Source organism: Onychomys torridus, chromosome 23, assembly GCF_903995425.1.
Source record: "Onychomys torridus chromosome 23, mOncTor1.1, whole genome shotgun sequence".
Lineage (NCBI taxonomy): Eukaryota > Metazoa > Chordata > Mammalia > Rodentia > Cricetidae > Onychomys > Onychomys torridus.
Window position 1 is genome coordinate 31,349,489 of NC_050465.1, and position 20,030 is coordinate 31,369,518.

A 20,030-nucleotide genomic window follows, 5' to 3' on the forward strand; every position below is an offset into this window, starting at 1 on the left:
GTTCACAATGACATTGTTGGATGGTGGGACAAAGGAAGCAGTTGGTTAAACCCTTCCTGGAAGAGATGATCATAGTCAGTCTTGAAGGAGTGATATGATGTTAAGAGACATGAGGAAGTTCTATATGGAAGGAATACATGAAGTCAAAGATAAGCAGGTCTTAGTGTGGAATTAATTTATTATACTAAACTAATTGGTTGGTTTTTCCTTATGGATCAGAAAAGTTTGTCTTGTACTGTCACCATAGGCTGCCCTTGTCCATTCATCTGATGTCAGTAAGAATAGCTTGGGATGAGAATCTAAAGTCTGAGCTGGAGAGATGGTTCAGTAGCCAAGAATATGTAGTACTCTTGCAGAGTGCTTGAGTTTAGACCCAGTGCCTATGTCAGGCAGGTCACAACTGGCTGTAACTTATAAGAGCACCTACACACACACACACACACACACACACACAAATCTTTAAAAATTGATTAAATTTTTTTTAATTTTAAGAAAGAATTAAAAATCCACAAAGGTTTGTGTTCAGCTAGTACAAAAATTATTAAATAAATTACTTCTAATTCTGATTTAACTTTTATGTTGAAATTTTAAATAAAATTATATTTAAAATACAACCAATGTATTAAAGACTATTATTTAAGCCAAAAGCCAGCCTTTGCAAATGTCATTTACTATAGAACATTTAAAGAATTTTTTTAAATGATTGGGGTATAGTGCAGTAATAAAATATATGCTTAGCATATGTAAGGCCTTGGATTCAATCTTCAACTCCAAAAACAAAACAAAGTGAACTACAAGAATACAAATAGAATTATTTCAATAAACTACTACAACCAACTACCCTCTGAGAATTTAGTTGTCTTCATTTACTACACAACACACATGAAACACCTTAGCAGATACTTGGTTAAATTACCAAGATAGAAGATGGGGACTAATGATACTGTGAAGAACATATTTGATAGTATTCTCTGAAAAAACTATCCTTCCTCTTTCTCAGCATGGAATAGTAGATACATAGATCTGCTTTAGGTTTTCTGGGTTCTCTGTAGCAACTGAAGCTCCACATCCTGGCCTATCAGGGCCTGTTTGCAGGAATTGCAACCTTGCTACAGTGTCTGGCTTCAGGTCCTCTCTAACTCCATCAGTCTTGCTTTTATTCTTTTTTTTTTTTTTTTTGTCTTCATAACCAGTACTACATGGCCAACATTTAGAACACTAACACTGCTATCCTCTAGAGATGTAGCCCAGCCCTTGGACCACAACTTTATTAGCGTCCTTTGTGCTGACTCTAGAGAAACATTTTCCCATGCAGTTGCTTTTAAGGAAACCCCAGCCCACATCATTTTAGGTTTCCTTTAGATCACTTTAAAATGAAGTCTCCAGAGCATCCTTCCTTTTGTCCCAGTATAACATAGGTTCCATTATAAAGATATAAAGATACTAATCTCTGTGAATTACACATTTCACTTTAGCACCAGCCTAAATATCATTCTGCCGTGAAATTTTCTGTGTCAAACAAAGCAGGCCATACTTTCAGAACTTACCCACACAAGCTCTCCATTCACAGGCAAATTACAGCATGGTTCTTGTCAAAATATCACACAAATGGCCCCATCCCAGTTCTTGATAGAATATTTGTTCCTCTTTGAAAACTTACGAGCCAGGCCTCCACAGTCAACATTTTTCTCAGCACTTTTGTCTTCCAAACTCCCACAAGAAGGTCCCACTAAGCTTTGGCCATAGCATTCAGTGGCTTTTCTAGCCTAAATTTCTAAAATCTTACACATTCCTCAACAACAATAATAATAATTCCAAAGGTTCAAAAACCACACAATGAGGTTTACCACAGTATTGTTACCACTTCTCAGTACTAGTTTCTGTTTTCTTTTCTGTTGATGGATAAAAGATCCTGACAAAAGCCACTTAGGAGAGAAAGGGTTTATTTTAGCTCACAGTTCCAATTACAGCCCATGAGAACTGGGAAGTCATAACTTCAGAAGTTTTGGAGATGTGGTCACATTATATCCACAGTCAACAGAAAGGAGTGTGCACTTTGTAGCATGCAACTCACTCTCTACCTTTTATTCAGTCAAGGGCCCTGCCCTAAGGAATGGTACTACACACTTTGAGGTTGGGTCTTGTATATCAATTAATCAAAACAGCCCTCTACAAATGTGTCCACAGGCCAACCCAAACTAGACAGTTCCTCATTAAGATTCCAGGTGACAAAAGCAACCACAGAAAATATTTTTCTAAATTTTAGACATCTGTTGATGCCTCATTAAACATTTAAAGATGCTTTACAGGATAGTGGGAAATTAGGTTTTTTTTTTTTTTTTTTTAATTTACATTTAGACTCTTTGTAGTTACTTTCTTCCAGTTGTTAAATACCTAGTGTTCATTATGACTGTTGGTCAATACTGCAGATATTATAAACAAGAACATGAAAATTCTCCCTAAGACTTCACGTCCATTATATAACTTATTTGTGCCATTTTGAAGAACATACTTTTATTCTTGAGAAGATACAGTTCAAAGAGTTTGTTTTCTCTTGGTAATATAATATGAATGATTTTGCAGATTAACTGACACTTAGCCTATCATATTTCAGATAGTCTCTGAAAGTGCCTCTACCAACCCCTTTCACTAGTAAGATAGCGCCCACTTTTATGGCACTGCAATCAAATTGCCTTAGAGGTCTTAGCCGGGAGCTTAAAAAAAAAAATCACTCACTTAGAATCCTAATAGGAAATCCAACAACCTTTGTGGGAAAATAGCATGTCCTTATACCTTTACTCGGGACAGAGAATAAAGCTGAGCTGGGTGCTACTGTGTACTTACAGCTGATAGGATAAGTAATCAGAGGTGTTTAAGACACATCACTGGAGTTTAATCTCCAGGCCCCACATAGTAGAGAGAGCAAGATCCTATATGTTGTCCTCTGTTCTACACAGGCATGCCATGATACCAGCATATGCCTCCCGTACTCCCTCTCTGTCTCTCTCTCTCTCTCTCTCTCTCTCTCTCTCTTTCTCATCCTCTCCCATAGTGTAATTTTAAAATTCTTTAATGTGGCCCTTAGAAAATTTAAAATTACATATAAGGAGTTTGAGCACTCAAATAGCTGATGCCTTTGGCTTTCTCACATAAACATAGATACATACAGAAATTTCCCTTAAAAGGAAAAAAAATAAGTGTACAGTGAGAAATTAGCTGTGTTGAGTCATTTTCCTTCCATTACTGCTCCATAATAATATCTTTGTCTTGTCTTCCTTTTTTCCTTCCTTTCCTCTCTCTCTCTCTCTCTCTCTCTTGTGATGACTCCAAATACCATATCATTTTGGACTATAATTGTGACCTTTTAAAGATTGTGCATATCCAGCTATCCATACCAGCATAAACCTCCCTGTTTTCTCTTTAGTGCTGATGGGGCCCTTGGTGTGAGCATCAGTGCACCAGGAGGTGCTATTGCTTCTGTGCCTAACTGGACATTGAGGGGAACTCAGCTAATGAATGGGACATCAATGTCTTCCCCCAATGCCTGTGGGGGAATTGCCCTGGTACTTTCAGGTAAGAGAATTATTTACTACTCCCTTCTTTATTGTAGACTATGTTTTCTGTGGTTTCATGGTAAGAGCATGTATAGAATTGGTGATGTCCTAGACACAAAATAAGGTGTAAGGTAGAAAATGATACATGAGATAATAATCCATTGAGTGGGTCATTCAGAAAATACAATTTATTGACTGCTATTAATGATTATCAAATAATATTTTAGTTCTGGGTCTGAATCCATGGGTAGAACATCAAAAGTACTTTGCTTTACAGAGTTAATTACAAAAGGCAATTTACGTTTCAAAATGTATATACTACTTTACCAGGTGATAAATGTTGTGCAGTATTAAATAGGGTGTCACCAGGTCACTTAGGACTCAGGCTTCTGCCTCAGAAAGTGTCCCTCTTGAAGTGTTACCTCCCACCTGCCTCTGTTGTTCACTCCCTTTCTGTCTCTTGTAACCTTCTCCTCTACCCCATATGAATGAGCCGCACTGGAGAGAAATAGCCTGCTTCCATGCTCCAGTCAGTGCTACATCACCTGCCAGGGTGAGTCAGACCTCAGAACAGATCCTGGTTTCTACTCATTTCTAGTCCTTCAGACTCACCAAACATTTCAAGGTTGCATGTCTTCTTTCTGAATATTCAGCTCTCTACTGCAAATCCTTTCTGCCATGATTTGGATCCGAAAACTCATGTGTTCTGTAAGACTCAACTTTTAGTTTGTATCATAGACTACCTATTTGTTTTGTTTGCATATTACAATATTTTACTGTAACATGTTTGATGAGTTCTGGAAGGACAAAAATAGTATAGTATTCATCCCTTAATAGTGAGTAATAGGTTGACAGATTTTTGGCCGTAGCTTTCTACATTTGAAATCTGGCTATTCACTGGAATCACCTGGTACCTAGTCATTAAAGATTCTGAGCTGTAGTGAGACCTGTCTGGTGTTTTTTATTTAGTTTGCTTAAGTTCCGCTGGTGATTATAACATATAATCTGGTTGAAAATTGCTGTTACCAACCATAGTGCTAAACCTACAATATTTTAAGGAAAACGCCATTTGAATGCCCCTTAGATGTCTGCTTGGTACATTTATTTCATAAATATGTAACCTGCATTGATGTGACTGCAGATTGCATGCAGTGAGTTTTTCTCTGATTATTTATGCGATGAAAGCAATTTAAATCAACTGTTTAGTTAGTTTTTAAGAAAACATTCAGAAGTGTTTAAAACATTAAAAGAAGACATAGCAGAAGAGAGTACATGTTATCATCTTGGTGAAGGGTATTTCAATTAGTGACTTCATTATCATTAATTTCTTGGTTTTGTTTTTTAATTTTAGGTCTGAAAGCAAATAATGTTGACTATACTGTTCACTCAGTCAGAAGAGCTCTAGAAAATACTGCAATAAAAGCTGACAATATAGAAGTGTTTGCCCAAGGACATGGAATTATTCAGGTATTGTTGTCTGTGTACAAGATGATGCTGTAAAGTTTGGTTTTTGATGGTGATTCAGCCTGTCTAAATGATAGACTTGGCCATTGTAGAACTATTAGTAATAATGGTAAAAAGACACTTTGTAGGTAAGAGAGAGTAGCTGCCCTGAAATAAAGAAACACTGAGGGCATGTAGAGAATGGAAATTCAAAATGGTAAAAGTAAGTATTGGTCAGGCATATGTTAGTGAGGAGCCTTGAATCATGTGAGAACAACTATAAATGTAGACTGAAGTGCAAGATCATCAAGTCGTAATTAAAATGATATTTTGTTTTAAAGCATAGGTTTGACACCTTAGCTGTGGTGATTAGTTTAGAGAAGTGAATATAGAAGTTAGCTTTGCTACAGCTAAAATTAAATTGATTCATAATTTGTAATAAAATATTTTTCTTGACATAGCCATTTACGTTTTACCGTTTATATTCTTTTAGGTTGACAAAGCCTATGACTACCTCATTCAGAATACATCATTTGCTAACAGATTAGGTTTTACAGTTACAGTTGGAAATAACCGTGGCATCTACCTCCGAGATCCTGTTCAGGTGGCTGCTCCTTCAGATCATGGTGTTGGCATTGAACCTGTATTTCCAGAGAACACAGGTAAGTAGTAGGCTGGCAATGAGCAGAAACATTCATATTAGTGGCTTAAATGAATGTTAACTAAAAGAAGAATGCTGCTTGTCTGATGCTCTAAAGCAGTGATTCTCAACCTTCTTAATGATACGACCCTTTGATACAGTTCCTCATGTTGTGGTAAACCCCAACCATAAAATTATTTCATTACAACTTCATAACTAATTTTCCTATTGTTAAGAATTGTAATGTAAATATCTGTTTTCCAATGGTCTTAGCTGACCCAAAGGGGTTTCGACCCATAAGTTGAGAACCACTGCTCTAAGGCGAAGTTACAAATTAATAAATGGTTATTTTAAAGCTTAAAAGATTTGATGGAAAATGTTAATTAGGGATCCCAGTACCATGGCAGTTCAGGCAGCCTCTTGACTATGAAGAATACAGTGGACCCAGGCCTTCATTGGCCCAAAGGTTTATTAAACTTGTAATAAAATTACAGATTCCTTTTCTGCCTATATCTTATTCCTTCAGTAGAAGACAGAGCTTTAGGTTAGTGTTAGAAACAGAAGCAGCTACGGGGCAGGAGGCACACAGACACTGTAGCACAGTTGGGTATAATTGAAACTGGCATTGTATATCCGACAGTTTATTTTTGTTGGATGCTTCTCTCTGCATGCAGTAATATAAAATACCCACTAACCTGTTTTTAAGACTTAGCAGTGTTGGATGAAAATGAATCACACAAGGATACTAAAATATAAAGAAGATTCTGTGCTTTTATTTTGAATGTCATGGTTAATGCACTATACAGCTGACCAAACTAAGTTGCAAAATTTTTTTGACAGAATATAGAACTTTTAAAATGGTTCCAGGAAAAGGGGGAAATATTGATTTTAATTTTTAATTTTTTTTTTCTAAATGCCAGAAAACTCCGAAAAAATATCCCTTCAGCTTCATTTAGCTTTGACTTCAAATTCCTCTTGGGTTCAGTGCCCCAGCCATCTGGAGCTCATGAATCAGTGTCGGCACATAAACATACGTGTAGATCCCAGGGGCTTAAGAGAAGGGTTGCATTATACAGAGGTATTGTCATTTCTTTTCTTTTCTTTACTCTTTGAAATATTTTAAGAGTTAAAAATGAACCCTGGTATGTTTTCTTTCTCATTAAAAAACAGCTATATACCTTTTCACTTGCCAGATTTTCTAGCTTTTCTATATCCATTTAAGCAATTAGATATATAGTGTTGCAGCTTTCTGTAAAGAAGGCTAGTGGAAGACATAGATAGCAAAGCCTTTTTGATTAGGCCTCTCTACTTTGTTAATTGTACAATGTAGCTAAACCTGTACTATAGTTAGGTATATTATTTAGACAAACTGGATGCTGAAACTTACCGTTCTTTTTTCAAGGTATGTGGCTATGATATAGCATCCCCCAATGCAGGTCCTCTATTCAGAGTTCCAATCACTGCAGTTATAGCAGCAAAGTAAGTAAGATGTTTAGTTTACTATTACATATAAATTGTTAATGCCTATGAATTCACTGGTAGTCTGGGTAAAGACATTTCAGTGGAGGGTGAGCAGATGCCATGGCCCTCAACTACTCACAATTAATAGAAACAGCATAGCTAACTACATGCCATCTATAATGCTAGCTAGGAGCAGAACCTGATTACCTGCCAATCTTTCTGGTTATTTCCAGAACATATAGTTACACATTTGATGCTTATGGTTTTGTTTTGTTTTCTCTCTTATGAAACTAGTTTGTCTTTGGAGCATTTTGAAACTGTAAGCAGAGGCTTAATTTACTGTCTGTTTCAACTGTACATCTTAAGACTATTACTGACACACACAAAAAACTTGATTTTAATATTTAGAAATCACTAGTTGAGAATCTGGTAATGAGAAAATCCTGTGAATTTTGTAAACTTCTATTAATCAGACAGGAGACATCATAAGCTTTTTACTGTTTCTGTTACAAGATATAAAAATAGGTGAGTAGAATCATCTGTGTGCTGCTGTCAGAGGTTATATCTGCTGCTGTGTTACAGGATGAGGTAGTATCGTGCTTACTGTTTATCACTGACTTATTGCAAGCCCCAAGGCTTATTTCTAGCGTACTATTCTCTTGCATATGTTAGATAACATCTAGCGTGCCAGTGAGTTTATTGTTTGCATGTAGCTTTATTTTTAGAGTATCATGTTTAATTTTTTTTTTAATTTTCAGAGTAAATGAGTCATCACATTATGACCTAGCCTTTACAGATGTACATTTTAAACCTGGTCAGATTCGAAGACATTTTGTTGAGGTTCCTGAGGGTGCAACCTGGGCTGGTAAGTAAAATTTGACTGTGACCTTTTTTTTTTTTTTAAATCTATTTGAGAATTTGCACACTGGTAATAATGCAGTATTGCTGTGTTGATTTCCTTTTGAGGATTCTCAGGAGTTACTCCTAACTACTGTCTTTTTGTATTCTATGTCTATGCTAGACTGTTAGAGGAAGACTACATCTAAAGGCCTTTTCACCTATAAAATGCCTTCTCCAGACTCTGACTGACTTGTTGAGAAAGAGGTAGCATGAAGTATCTTAACTGATACTGTCTATAAGAATAGGTAATTATAAAGTGCTTCCTCTATGTTAAAGGTCACCTTTGTACTCTTAAGAGTTTGGTGTAACTCAAGTGACAGAAAGTTATGTGGGACTATAATTGTGAGTTGTCATTGTGGGCTATTTTCAGGCCAACTTGCGGCATTGCGTAGTACTGCAGTATTTACGCATGTCACCTTGGGGTTGTACAGCTCAAGGCTCTGATACAATTCAGTAAGAGTACTAAAGAATAAAAACCGTATTCCCAGAAACTACACTTGTTTCTGCTCAGCCTTTGCAGTTTACTCACAGTCTGTTTTCTTTAATTAAATAGGAGAAAGAAAAAAACTTGTTTAGTGATAAGTCAGTAAATATAATTCCCTTATGATTTATTTAGTTGGTGTTGAAAACATGCAGGAGTTTGAGTGGAGGTTATTGTTATAAAACGTTGCATGGTAACGTGTTTCCATGTCATTTCAATGTTAGATTGCAAAGGTTCTGATGGTTTCTATTTCAGATCATTCAGAATACTGTCAGAACACCATATATGTACTCTTAGCAACTGATTTAATTTCCCTTCTTTGCCCCCTTGTCTATAAGAACCAAAATGAACTGACCGTTGTTTTAGTACTCTAGAATTAGAACAAGTGTTCTTTAAATAATATTGCCTCATGATTTCGGTTTACCCCTAGCCATGTGGTATAAAGCTAAGCATGTGTGGTTCTGATGATGATACTTTGGAGAAACAGGAGGAAAAGACTAGGAAGAGAATTTAGACATGATAAGTAGGAGTTGCTAAAATTATAATCCTTTTACTGGGAATTAATTTGTTTTCTTTAAAACGAGAGAAATATGGGATTTTAAAATCCCTGGTTAGGATAATTGTGTATAGATCCAGAAATAGCTTTGTTCTTTCCTAGTGTCTGAAGTTAGGATTACTGTTCACTTAATAATGGTTTATTTCTTACAGAATATCATCTGTACACACACTCTGTTTGTTTTGAGGAAGCTTGCAACTTTCGTTTAAAATACATTTTAGGAATTGGAGAGAAGCATAGTTAAGAGCACTTGCTGCTCTTCCAGAGAGACCTGGGTTTGATTCCCAGAACCCACTTAGAGGCTTCCATTTGTAACTCTAGTTCCAGAGTAGCCAGTGACCTCTTTAGGCCTCTGCAGGCACCAGACATGCACATGATGTGCAGACAAATGTACATGAGAACAAACACCATATACATGAAATTAAAATAAATCTAAAAATAATAAAGAAGTATTTTTTATTATTCCTTAAGCAGGTGAAAATTATTTAAAACCATTGTATGATCATTTTAATTTTTACTACTTTAAAATTTAATTTCTTTCTTCATTTTAGAAGTTACTGTGTGTTCATGTTCTTCTGAGGTATCAGCAAAGTTTGTTCTTCATGCAGTACAGCTTGTGAAGCAGAGAGCATATCGAAGTCATGAATTTTATAAGTTTTGTTCCCTTCCAGAGAAAGGAACACTGATAGAAGCCTTTCCTGTTTTGGTAAGTTTGACAGGTTAAAATGCAGAGCACTCCCTTTTCTTTTGATATGGGATAAGATTTCATAGTTGGTGCCTAGAACATGTTAGATTCATATTTTGTTCATGCCTGTCAGATGAGATAGAATGATAGGTAGTTTAATGAAGAGTACTGAAAACCAAGGCTGGAGAGATGGCTTTGGAATTAAGAGTACTTGCTGCCCTTATAGAGGACTCTGCTTCAGTTTATAGCACCCACATGGCAGCTTACAACCATCTGTAACTCTAGTTCCAAAGTATCTAATGCCCTCCAACCACCTTGCACTGGGTAAGCACCATATGCAAGCAGAACACTCATATACATAAAATAAACAATCTTTTTTTTTTTTTTTTTTTAAAGAGTATATAAAACCAGTTATCATAGTGCTTAACTGTAATCGTAGCATTTGGGAGGCAGAGGTAAGCAGATCTCTAAGGCTGTTCCAGCCTGATTTACATAGTGTAAATCTATGCCAGTAAATAAAATTTAAGCTGTGTTTCAGAAGTGAATTTTACTCCTCAATTCTCTTCTGAAAGTGCTATGATGAAACCCAGGTCTATGCATCTAAGTCAAATGCTCTACAACTGAACTGTACCCCAATATTCATATCTCTTTAATTCAAAGAAAAGTTCTTCTAATCTTGTACCATTTCATAATTTGGACCTTCATTTATATTGTTAGCACAAAATACTGCAGATTGTTCGCTTATGTGAGATTTTTCTATAGTTATCTTGCTAATGTCCTCCTGTTGGGAATCTATAAAGTGGTTTGATTTGCAGACAAAACTATTGTCAGATCTCCATTTCTCACCATGTTAGGAATGACTCATTCTTCCTTCATGGTTGGTGAATGTGCTTGCTCTGCTTACTCCTTTAGGCTTTCTCTTCCTGGTCTCTCCTGTCTCTGTTACTTTTGTATGGGGCAGTGTTAGCATTATTCATCTCTTTTTTAACTGTCCTAGTACAGCAGTGCTAGGATACCCTTTTAAAGTTTTTCTTAGAAGGATGTGACCATACCACTTCAGTTGCCAGGTGGCTGTGAAAACAGAACTCATTCATGCCTATTGAGTATGCTTTACAAGTTTTATAATATTCCTTCTCATCATTAATCTTAATTATCTTTAAACTGGTCCTAGGTGTTTTTTAATTATTAATTTACTATGTGTAGTTTCTATAGCTGTCTTGTATATTTTGTGATTATAAAATCTTGGATTATTAATAACTATTTCAGTGCTTACCTATACCCATCTGTGCAATTATAATTTGTTGAACACCTATCATAAATGATAAAATCTTTAGTTTTCTTGCTGCAAATAAAAATTTTGTTTTAAAACAGGTGATATGAAGAAGAATTAGAAAACAAATTCATTCTTTTACATTCATATTTTCAGGGTGGGAAAGCAATTGAATTTTGTATTGCTCGTTGGTGGGCAAGTCTCAGTGATGTCAATATTGATTATACCATATCATTCCATGGGATAGTGTGTACTGCACCACAGCTAAACATTGTAAGTACTATAACATTTACATCATTCTTAGTGTCATTTGTGTTATGAAAAATAATTTTCTGTGGTAGATGTAAACTTTACTGGGGAACTAATCAATAAGTCTGAACTTATTCATCCACGAGTTTAAAAATTTGCATTACATAAACTTATTTTAGCTATAAAATATTATCTTAAAGTTTGAGAAATTAATTTTTAAATATCTTTTGTAGCATGCATCTGAAGGAATCAATCGTTTTGATGTTCAATCCTCCTTGAAGTATGAAGACCTGGCTCCTTGCATAACTTTGAAGAGCTGGGTCCAAACACTACGGTATCTGTCACTGTCTTAAGAGCTACAAAAGCTGGGTGTTAATGGGATGGATGTGGGTTTTGGGGTTTTTGTTTGGTTGGTTGGTTTCTTTCTAATTTTTATCTATGTGATGCTAGCAATAAAAAATCCAGTTTGATTTTTCAGCCTAAGAGTCCTCTGGGGTTTCTAAAAGGTAGCTCAGCATTGCTTTCTACCCTCACTGATCCCATTATCACTAGTGTCACTGTATGTTGACCATTTCACTTCTTGGCATAAATTAACTATTGAGGCTGAAGTAGGAGAAGAGCAGATTCAAGGCTAACGTGGATAAATTAGTGAGGGCCTGTCTTTTCTTAACTGTAGAGTGTTCACTTTCCATGCATAGGACCCTCAGTTTAGTCTCAGCTATTACAAAAAGCAAGTTGACAGTATCCAATTTTTATTTTGTGAATGCACAGGTCCACTGTTTGTAAAAAATTCAATAATACCAGAAAATCCCATTGACTGATAGAAGAAATTTGTCTCCCTGGGTGTATGCTATAAACTCCTTGTGGAAGCAGAATCTTCCAATCTTCATGTTCTGCTACTAATATCTTGGCAGTGTCATTTACTTAGGGCAAGGACTAGCTATATCTCTGGCATATGATGTGGCCCATACCACACCTGTGCAGCAGCACCAGCAGATGAGGGTGGGGGGAGTGTATATATCAGAGCTGTTCTTTGACTCTTGTTGGTAGTCATCACCCAAGTGTTAGGATTTGGCTATGCTAAGCACTTTTTGGTAACATTTTAAAGATGTTTTTGATGATAGAGTATCTTTGTAATTTAGCAGTGATTTAGTCAACTTGGGGTACATATTAATAATTAAAATATTATGTGGTTTATTGCAAAAGGCAGTTTCAGGAGTGATTTCTCACCTGGCATGTTTAGCTGCTTACTGTGTATCATTAAATGAAGTTTTGAATTAATTCAGTGATGCAGTTGCCTTATTACAGCCCAGTAAACGCAAAAACCAGACCTTTAGGATCAAGAGATGTTTTGCCAAATAATCGCCAACTTTATGAGATGGTTCTGACATACAGCTTTCATCAGGTAACTATTTCCTAGTAAATAAACTCCCATTTTATATACTATGAAATCACAGGTGGATAGACATGACTTGTCTTTGATATTTAGTTTTTTATTTATAATTTATTGGGATTTTTTTGTTGATATGACACGCAACAGAAAAAAAACATAAAGGAAATAGTTATTACTCTGCCACACTGTTTCAGAAGGTTTAGCCTGTGCTCACTGGGCTGTTTCTGGGCCTGTAGTCAGGCAATACACAATGGCTGCAGGAACATTTAACAGAGGCTGTTCAACTCATAAAGGACAGGAAGCAGAGAGGAGGGGACCAGGAACTAAAAATTAGAGCATGCCCCCTGTTACACAATTTCCTCTGAGGCCCTACCTTCTAGTATTTCAACCATCTCCCAAACAACATAGCATCACCAGCATAAAGTGAGCGATACTGTACATCCTGTCCACAGTAATTCTCCATCAATAACACCTGTCCTTCTTGCCCTCTGCAAAGAATCAGTAGTGAAAGTAGAATCAGTAGTTAAAGTAATTGAGACCATTGTAAATGTTGGATCCAGGGGATTTTTAGAATTTATGAGATTTCAGTTCATGTTATGCTTACTATATTGAAACATAATGTAAATTTAGTTTTAATTTTACAGAATGATAGAATTTGGTGAATTGCTAGATTCCAGTCTTTATAAAGAAATTAGAGTATATATGTTGGAACTGTATATATTCATTAGAAATGAGTGTGTGTATGTGTGTGTGTGTGTGTGTGTGTGTGTGTGTGTGTGTGTGTGTGTAGGAATAGCACTAGGTTTGTATTTTTTTAAGTTTACAAAAGTTAATTTGTATTTACTTATTTTTTTAATAGCCCAAAAGTGGAGAAGTCACACCTAGTTGTCCACTTCTTTGTGAATTGTTATATGAGTCAGAATTTGACAGCCAACTGTGGATTATTTTTGACCAGAACAAAAGACAGATGGGCTCAGGCGATGCCTATCCACATCAGGTATAAGTTGTAAAAAGAATTAATAAATCCCAAATTTTGTGTTAAGGTAAAACATTTGAAAAGTTTTTAAAGATAGCATAATTTTTTGCATTCAGTCTTTTTTTTTTTTTTACGCCTATGGAAATCTCTTGTAGTTATTAAGGAACAGACATGACAACTTTTCTGCTGTATACTAGAGGATGTTGCTTACACTGGCCAGGAGAGCATTTTTAGTGGAGGAGAAGGGACTGTAGCCTGGACTTTGCACGTGCTCAGCATGCACTCTGCCATGAGATTAGACCTCTAGTCCCAGTATAGCTGTTTGTTGTAGTATTTCTCCTTCCTACACACTGCTTCTTCCTATTTAAAGAGAGATAGGGAATGAGGTATATGAGACTATAAAGTGATCCCAGGTCTCAGAGGAACTCTGGGGTTAGTAAGGTGGTAGTTTCAGTTTATTAGTACCTTCAGATCTGAAATTGTACTGAGCATTGAACTGCATGCCAGGCTCTGTGCTTTCCACTGTCACTGAAAGGGAAAAAAATCTCTTGACATGTAACTACTTGGAAATTTCATCTCTGGTTGCAATTGTATTTGAAAAAAAAAGTTGTTTTTCCTGAAATGCTGTGGGTTTTTTGTTTGTTTATTTGTTTTGTTTTTTGCTAAATAATGAAAATCATTTATGGAAGTTTTTGCATTTGGTCATTTAAGGAGTGATTCCAGTTTTCCCTCCTCAAGCAAGCAGTGGTCTCATTGCTATAAAATAGAATGCTGCAAGGCATACTTGAGTTATCTTTTCCATCTCAGAAGACACTGCTTATACAGAGTATAGCATTCCTATTCCATGAACATGTTAGCAAGGTCAAATGTAGTAGCTTTGTATTCCTTAATCTCTACTGGCTCCCTGTTTTCCCTGCTTGTCGTAAACTGTGTGTGATACTTCACAGTTAAAATTTAAAGTTTACATACATTTGAATGTTTATTTTAGAAAATATATAAAAACTCAGTTTGACTTCTTGACTATTCCTTCATGCTCCTGATGACCCATGAACAAAAATATTGCTTTTCTCAGTCCTGTATATTGATTATGTGAGGGTGTGGATGTCCTGTTGTGGAAAGATGAGAACATTGGGGTCAGACCATACTTGAGCTCCTTCGCTCTTTACTCTCTCTGTGACTCTGAGCAAGCCACTTGATATTCCTGATCCTGCCTGCTCACTAGCACCCGAGGTATTTTGTGTATAGATAATGTCTCACACCTTGTACACATTCTGTAAATGGAACTGTCTCTTTTATTCTTTTATTGTCATTTTATTGAACTAAACTTAACTTTTCCAAATGTTTTCTCTTTTAGTATTCTTTGAAACTGGAGAAAGGAGATTATACCATTCGACTGCAAATTCGTCATGAGCAAATCAGTGATTTGGATCGTCTTAAAGACCTTCCGTTTATTGTTTCTCATAGGTTGTCTAATACCTTGAGCTTAGATATTCATGAAAATCATAGCCTTGCACTTCTAGGAAAGAAGAAATCAAGCAGTTTGACATTACCACCCAAATATAACCAGCCATTCTTTGTTACTTCCTTACCTGATGATAAGTAAGTGATGATGTTGTTGATGAATGACATTGTGGTTTATATATTAGTCTACATTTATAATTTGCTATCATTTTAGTCTGAAGTTATTTCTCAGTCTTATTTTTGAAAATTTAGACATAGGATATATTTCAGTATGGAATTATTTTGATGGTTTTCCTCTAAGTATTTTTGTGAAACTTTTTCTTTTGTTACTTTTTTCCCTTTTTAATTCTCTCATTAGAATACCTAAGGGGGCAGGACCCGGATGCTACCTTGCAGGCTCCTTGACATTGTCAAAGACTGAGCTTGGAAAGAAAGCTGTAAGTACTAGTGTTTTACACTGGAAGTACCTGTTTAAAATCTCCATCCTTTTGGAGATGGGCTTTAAATGCATGGTTCAGATGGGTAAAAGAGACACCAGGGAGGGCACAGGGTAATTGTTGTTGTTGTTATTTTGTTTTTTTTTTTTCTTGACCTATTAGTGAAGGTGAATTAATATTTGGTGTCTTTTAAATGTGTCATTGAAAAATAGTTTATGTTCTTTTCCACAAGTCTGTACCTCATGCCCTGAATCTGTCCTGACTCAGTACCTAATCTTCTTGAGATTCCAATCATAATTGGCTGAAATAAATGGGATATGTAAAATTACAGCATACCCTAGAATTTCAATCAACATATTGTAGAGATTGGAACGAGTCAGTTTCTCTTTAACTGTTTATAAAAACCAATCTGAAGAATTTTTACTAATAGATATTTGCTTTCACATTTGTAAAACTTGTTGAGACCTTGTATAATTATGTGGATAGATGTAAGATATTTCTTTTGGTATTGTGTTTATAATTTATAGAAAAAGATGCTTTTTGTTTCTAATTTAGAGATAACTGTTATTACAGCCTTACAGACATTTGTTTCAGGTTTTTCCATCTGTTTTCATTACAGATGTGTTACATAGAATGGGGTTTATGTGCATCTTTCACCCTTTATCACAGGTCATTTCATTATAATACATCTTTGCATTTCTCATAAGCATTAGTTCACACAAAACTATGCAAGTATGCTTAACCTAAGTTCATCTCATTTATCTTGTAGTTTATTTTTATTGCTTGTCATTGTTCAATCAAGGTCATATTCACAGTCATTGAAGGATAATTTGGGGATTTTGTGCTTAGAAAAAGTTGTTTACCTTAGCATTTCTCAGGATGTATTTCAGTGTGTACTCCTTACACATACATACTTCAGTGTCATTTGAAGTAAATCAGCACTTGATACTGGACTTTGTTCTTGAACTGATTCAAGAAATCCTCATAACCAGGCGTGGTGGTGCATGCCTTTAATCCCAGCACTTAGGAGGCAGAGACAGGTGGATCTCTGAGTTCAAGGCTAGCCTGGTCTACAAAATGAGTTTCAGGAAAACCAGGGCTACACAGAAACACCCTGTCTTGACAAAAGGGAAAAGGAATAAAAAAGTAAATCTTCAGATCCTTTTGTAGGTTCACCTACATAGCTCCTTCTGTGGGACTGCAACTAATTTTTTTGACCAAGATGATATATATCTCATCTCAGAAGTCCACTTCTCATGGAAAGTGTAACAGAAAAGAATTATTGGCAGAACTTTCTTACAATTCAGAAAATAGTACTTCCTGACTATACTGTTAGAGACAATTTTGAAATTATAAGTGCATAGAATTGACTTTAGCTAGCTAACTATAGTTAGAAAGGTTGTTTATAGGAAGATAGCAGTAATCTAAAGTTATTGAGTTAGTATAATTGCCATTGAATTTTTCATTTAAACTTTCCTCAGCAGTTTTACACTACTTACATTTTGGTAGTTGGAAAGGAATTGTGATTTTACTTCACTTTGCCTTTCATTGTAACCCTGAGTGTTGTGGGTTTTTGTTTTGTTTTGTTTTTAAAGAATGCCATAGGCTTATGTAATGGTTATGACCTCCTGTATACAATCAGATTCTGCAGACTGTCAGCAAAACTTAAATGTTTTTTTAAATGTTTTAATGCTTATGGAATTTGATCACTAAATATTTTAAATAAAAAGCTGAAAAGGTTTGCCTTAAAATGGCATATTTGAGCAATTTTTTATTTTTAAAAATTGGTATGGCAGTGTTGCTTTCTTTAAAGCATGCCATTTTCGTCACAGATCTGACCCTCTAAGTACTGTGACACATACAGATGGAATGTTAAATTGGAAGAAAGTTAGGCAGAGGTGGTATCTCCATCCTGTGTAGATTATGCATGTTTTCTTACAGAATGTCGTTCTAACTCCCAGGGGCAGTCTGCAGCAAAACGACAAGGAAAATTTAAAAAGGTACTGATTGTCAGTTCTTAAAAACGATGTCTTAAAGCCTTATTTTCATAGTAGTTAAACTTTTTTTCTCTCACTATTATAAATCTTTATTTTTAAAGAATCTCTCCCTTAGTTTCCTTTCTTAACATTCTGCAGTATAGTTCTGTGAGTTAATACCTACAAGCAGTATTGGCATAATGCCTTTCTATAAAAGGCTTTTCAAACCATAATCCCTATTTTTCCAATGGTATGGACAATTTTTGTTCCTTTTCATTTCTTGCTATAGATAAGATGCCAAGTTGAAAAGTTTGAAGTTTTGCATATCCAAAACCATAAAAAGATGAATGGGATAATATAACAATAGAGAGCAAAGTAATTATTTTTAAAATCTAGTGTGGCAAGATGGCTCAGTAGGTAAAGGTACCTGCTGACAAATCTGACAGCCTGAGTCTAATCTCTCGGACTCCCATGATGGAAAGAGTTGTCATCTGACCTCTGTACGTGTACCGTGGCACTTGCCTATACACACACACACACTAAATATTTTTAAATGTAAAAAAAAAAAAAAAAAAAAAAAAACTATTAAAATCTAAAAGCCATTTTTAAAAAGTTGGTTTTGTTGATAAACCAGTCCCTGCTCTTACATCTATCCTAGTTATGGAAGGACAGATACAAAAAAGGAGTGGAAATGACTGTCCGTAATATAAATACAGACAGATTTGATGCTCTGAGTGCTTCTGCTTGGGTTCCTTTAGCATGAGAGTCTGTGTTGACTGCTGGAGCCACATTTAACTTAAAGAAGATCTCTATTCCAAGTACAGAGAAAGGGACACATTTGAGGAAGAGCCACTGATATATTTAGCATTTCAGTGATCTTTTCATGTAAGAAGTATTACAGCGAGAGAATCAGTTGTGTTTTAAAGTACTGAAATGTCTTCCAGAATGTCCTTGCTGTGTATTGATAGGATAAGCCCTAATGCACCATGAAGAATTTTCTAGTTAAGGAACTGAAGACCAGTATTTCTCAAATGGATGTTTTGACCCATTTGGACAACATCTAAACATGTTTAATAAATCATAACCCAGCATTTTAAAAATCTTATGTATTGGTGTGTGCTTCTTTGAGTTGCCCTAAAGCTTGAAAAGATTTCCCAGGACCTCACCAAAATAGGGTTTAAGCAGTGTTTTTCTTCCACTTACTTGTATTTTTTAGTTGGTCTTCAAAGTTTTGTTGGGCTAAGGTTGTGCAAGGTATGATAAATGATACTAAAGAATTAGATTATTATTGCTGGAGGCTGAATAAAGCTTGAGTAACAAATTTGGGAACTAGAGTTACTTCTGTCCCTTCCTTCCTATCAATACAAGTACATGGCACATTACAGCTCTTGCATAAAAGACAAATATAAAGTTACAAAGAGAAATACTTACACATATAATGTAAAATAATTACTTTTAATAAATCACAAATGGCATCGATGATATTCATCTTTAAAATAGTTGAACTTGTATAAAGCTTTTAATTTAATAGCTAAATTAATACATTAAGCACTAAAGAAATTGGGTCTTTGAACCATATCTAAATGATGCTGTGTTATGCTGCTTACTGAGCAGTTATTGGTTTTATGGGTAACATTAAGTTTCTGAAAAATATTCTTCAGTTTGAACACTATTAAAAAACTTTGAGGATAGCTTAGGAAGTTTTTTTTTCAATTTTAATACTAAGTTTCTTCTAATGAACTCTTTATTACTTTTCTACTATGGATATTCTTGACTATCTTTTATAAAACATAATCACAATTATTTGTGATTTAAGGTACAAAATCATTACTACTAAATTAACCCTACGAAGTGAGTTGAGTCACTTACGAAGTGATTTGAAGCTGGGCAGTATTGGTGCACGCCTTTAATCCCAGCACTCGGGAGGCAGAGCCAGGTGGATCTCTGTGAGTTCAGGCCAGCCCTAACCCTACAGAGCCAGATCCAGGACAGCCACCAAAACTATACAGAGAAACCCTGTCTCGAAAAATCAAAAAAAAAAAAAAAATGCTTATTTAAAAAGTGTATGATCATAGTGACTCAAATTAAAATAACTCCAGTTTCCTTTCGATTAGGGTTTTGAAGTACTACCTTTGTAATTTTAATAATAGGAAATTCTTGTCATGAAGTATTTTTATAGGGTTTTACTAACATTTTAATTGTACTGATTATTGATTTTTTTCTAAGATCATAAACTTTTCTACTCTTACACTTTTAGTGAGAGTTTAAGTTTGCTGTAATAGGATTTCTTATTTTTATAGGTGTTGTTTATTGTACATTAGCATATACTCATATTAAATTCTGTTTTCTGTCTTCTGTACTAAAATAGTAATAGCAAATACCTTATCTTTGACATTCAGAGGAGAAATTGCCTTCAAAAACAGGTTTATCTACCTGAAAGTGTTTCCCTCTTTCTAGCCTGGGAAGCTAAAAGGGTGCACATTGCTGTTAGACTGAATTGGACTGTCAGGCAAGTGTTGATCTACAGTCTGTGTAGCACACGTATGAA

At 35.3% G+C, this 20,030-nt stretch overlaps 1 protein-coding gene across 4 annotated transcripts in view; it reads left to right on the forward strand.

Moving 5' to 3' along the window:
- Tpp2 (tripeptidyl peptidase 2) overlaps nucleotides 1–20,030 on the forward strand; it is a 73,351-nt gene that overhangs the window by 32,123 nt on the left and 21,198 nt on the right. For 2 of the 4 annotated variants that reach the window (XM_036173338.1, XM_036173340.1), the window contains exons 11-24: nucleotides 3,425–3,573; nucleotides 4,906–5,021; nucleotides 5,491–5,659; nucleotides 6,558–6,715; nucleotides 7,040–7,116; nucleotides 7,857–7,963; nucleotides 9,587–9,741; nucleotides 11,147–11,263; nucleotides 11,473–11,573; nucleotides 12,548–12,644; nucleotides 13,492–13,629; nucleotides 14,963–15,207; nucleotides 15,428–15,506; nucleotides 17,468–17,506. In XM_036173338.1, coding sequence (XP_036029231.1) covers nucleotides 3,425–3,573; nucleotides 4,906–5,021; nucleotides 5,491–5,659; nucleotides 6,558–6,715; nucleotides 7,040–7,116; nucleotides 7,857–7,963; nucleotides 9,587–9,741; nucleotides 11,147–11,263; nucleotides 11,473–11,573; nucleotides 12,548–12,644; nucleotides 13,492–13,629; nucleotides 14,963–15,207; nucleotides 15,428–15,506; nucleotides 17,468–17,506 — 1,747 coding nt within the window. The remainder of the gene's footprint in view (nucleotides 1–3,424; nucleotides 3,574–4,905; nucleotides 5,022–5,490; nucleotides 5,660–6,557; nucleotides 6,716–7,039; nucleotides 7,117–7,856; nucleotides 7,964–9,586; nucleotides 9,742–11,146; nucleotides 11,264–11,472; nucleotides 11,574–12,547; nucleotides 12,645–13,491; nucleotides 13,630–14,962; nucleotides 15,208–15,427; nucleotides 15,507–17,467; nucleotides 17,507–20,030) is intronic. The other 2 variants (XR_004943595.1, XM_036173339.1) reach the window with 1 other exon arrangement.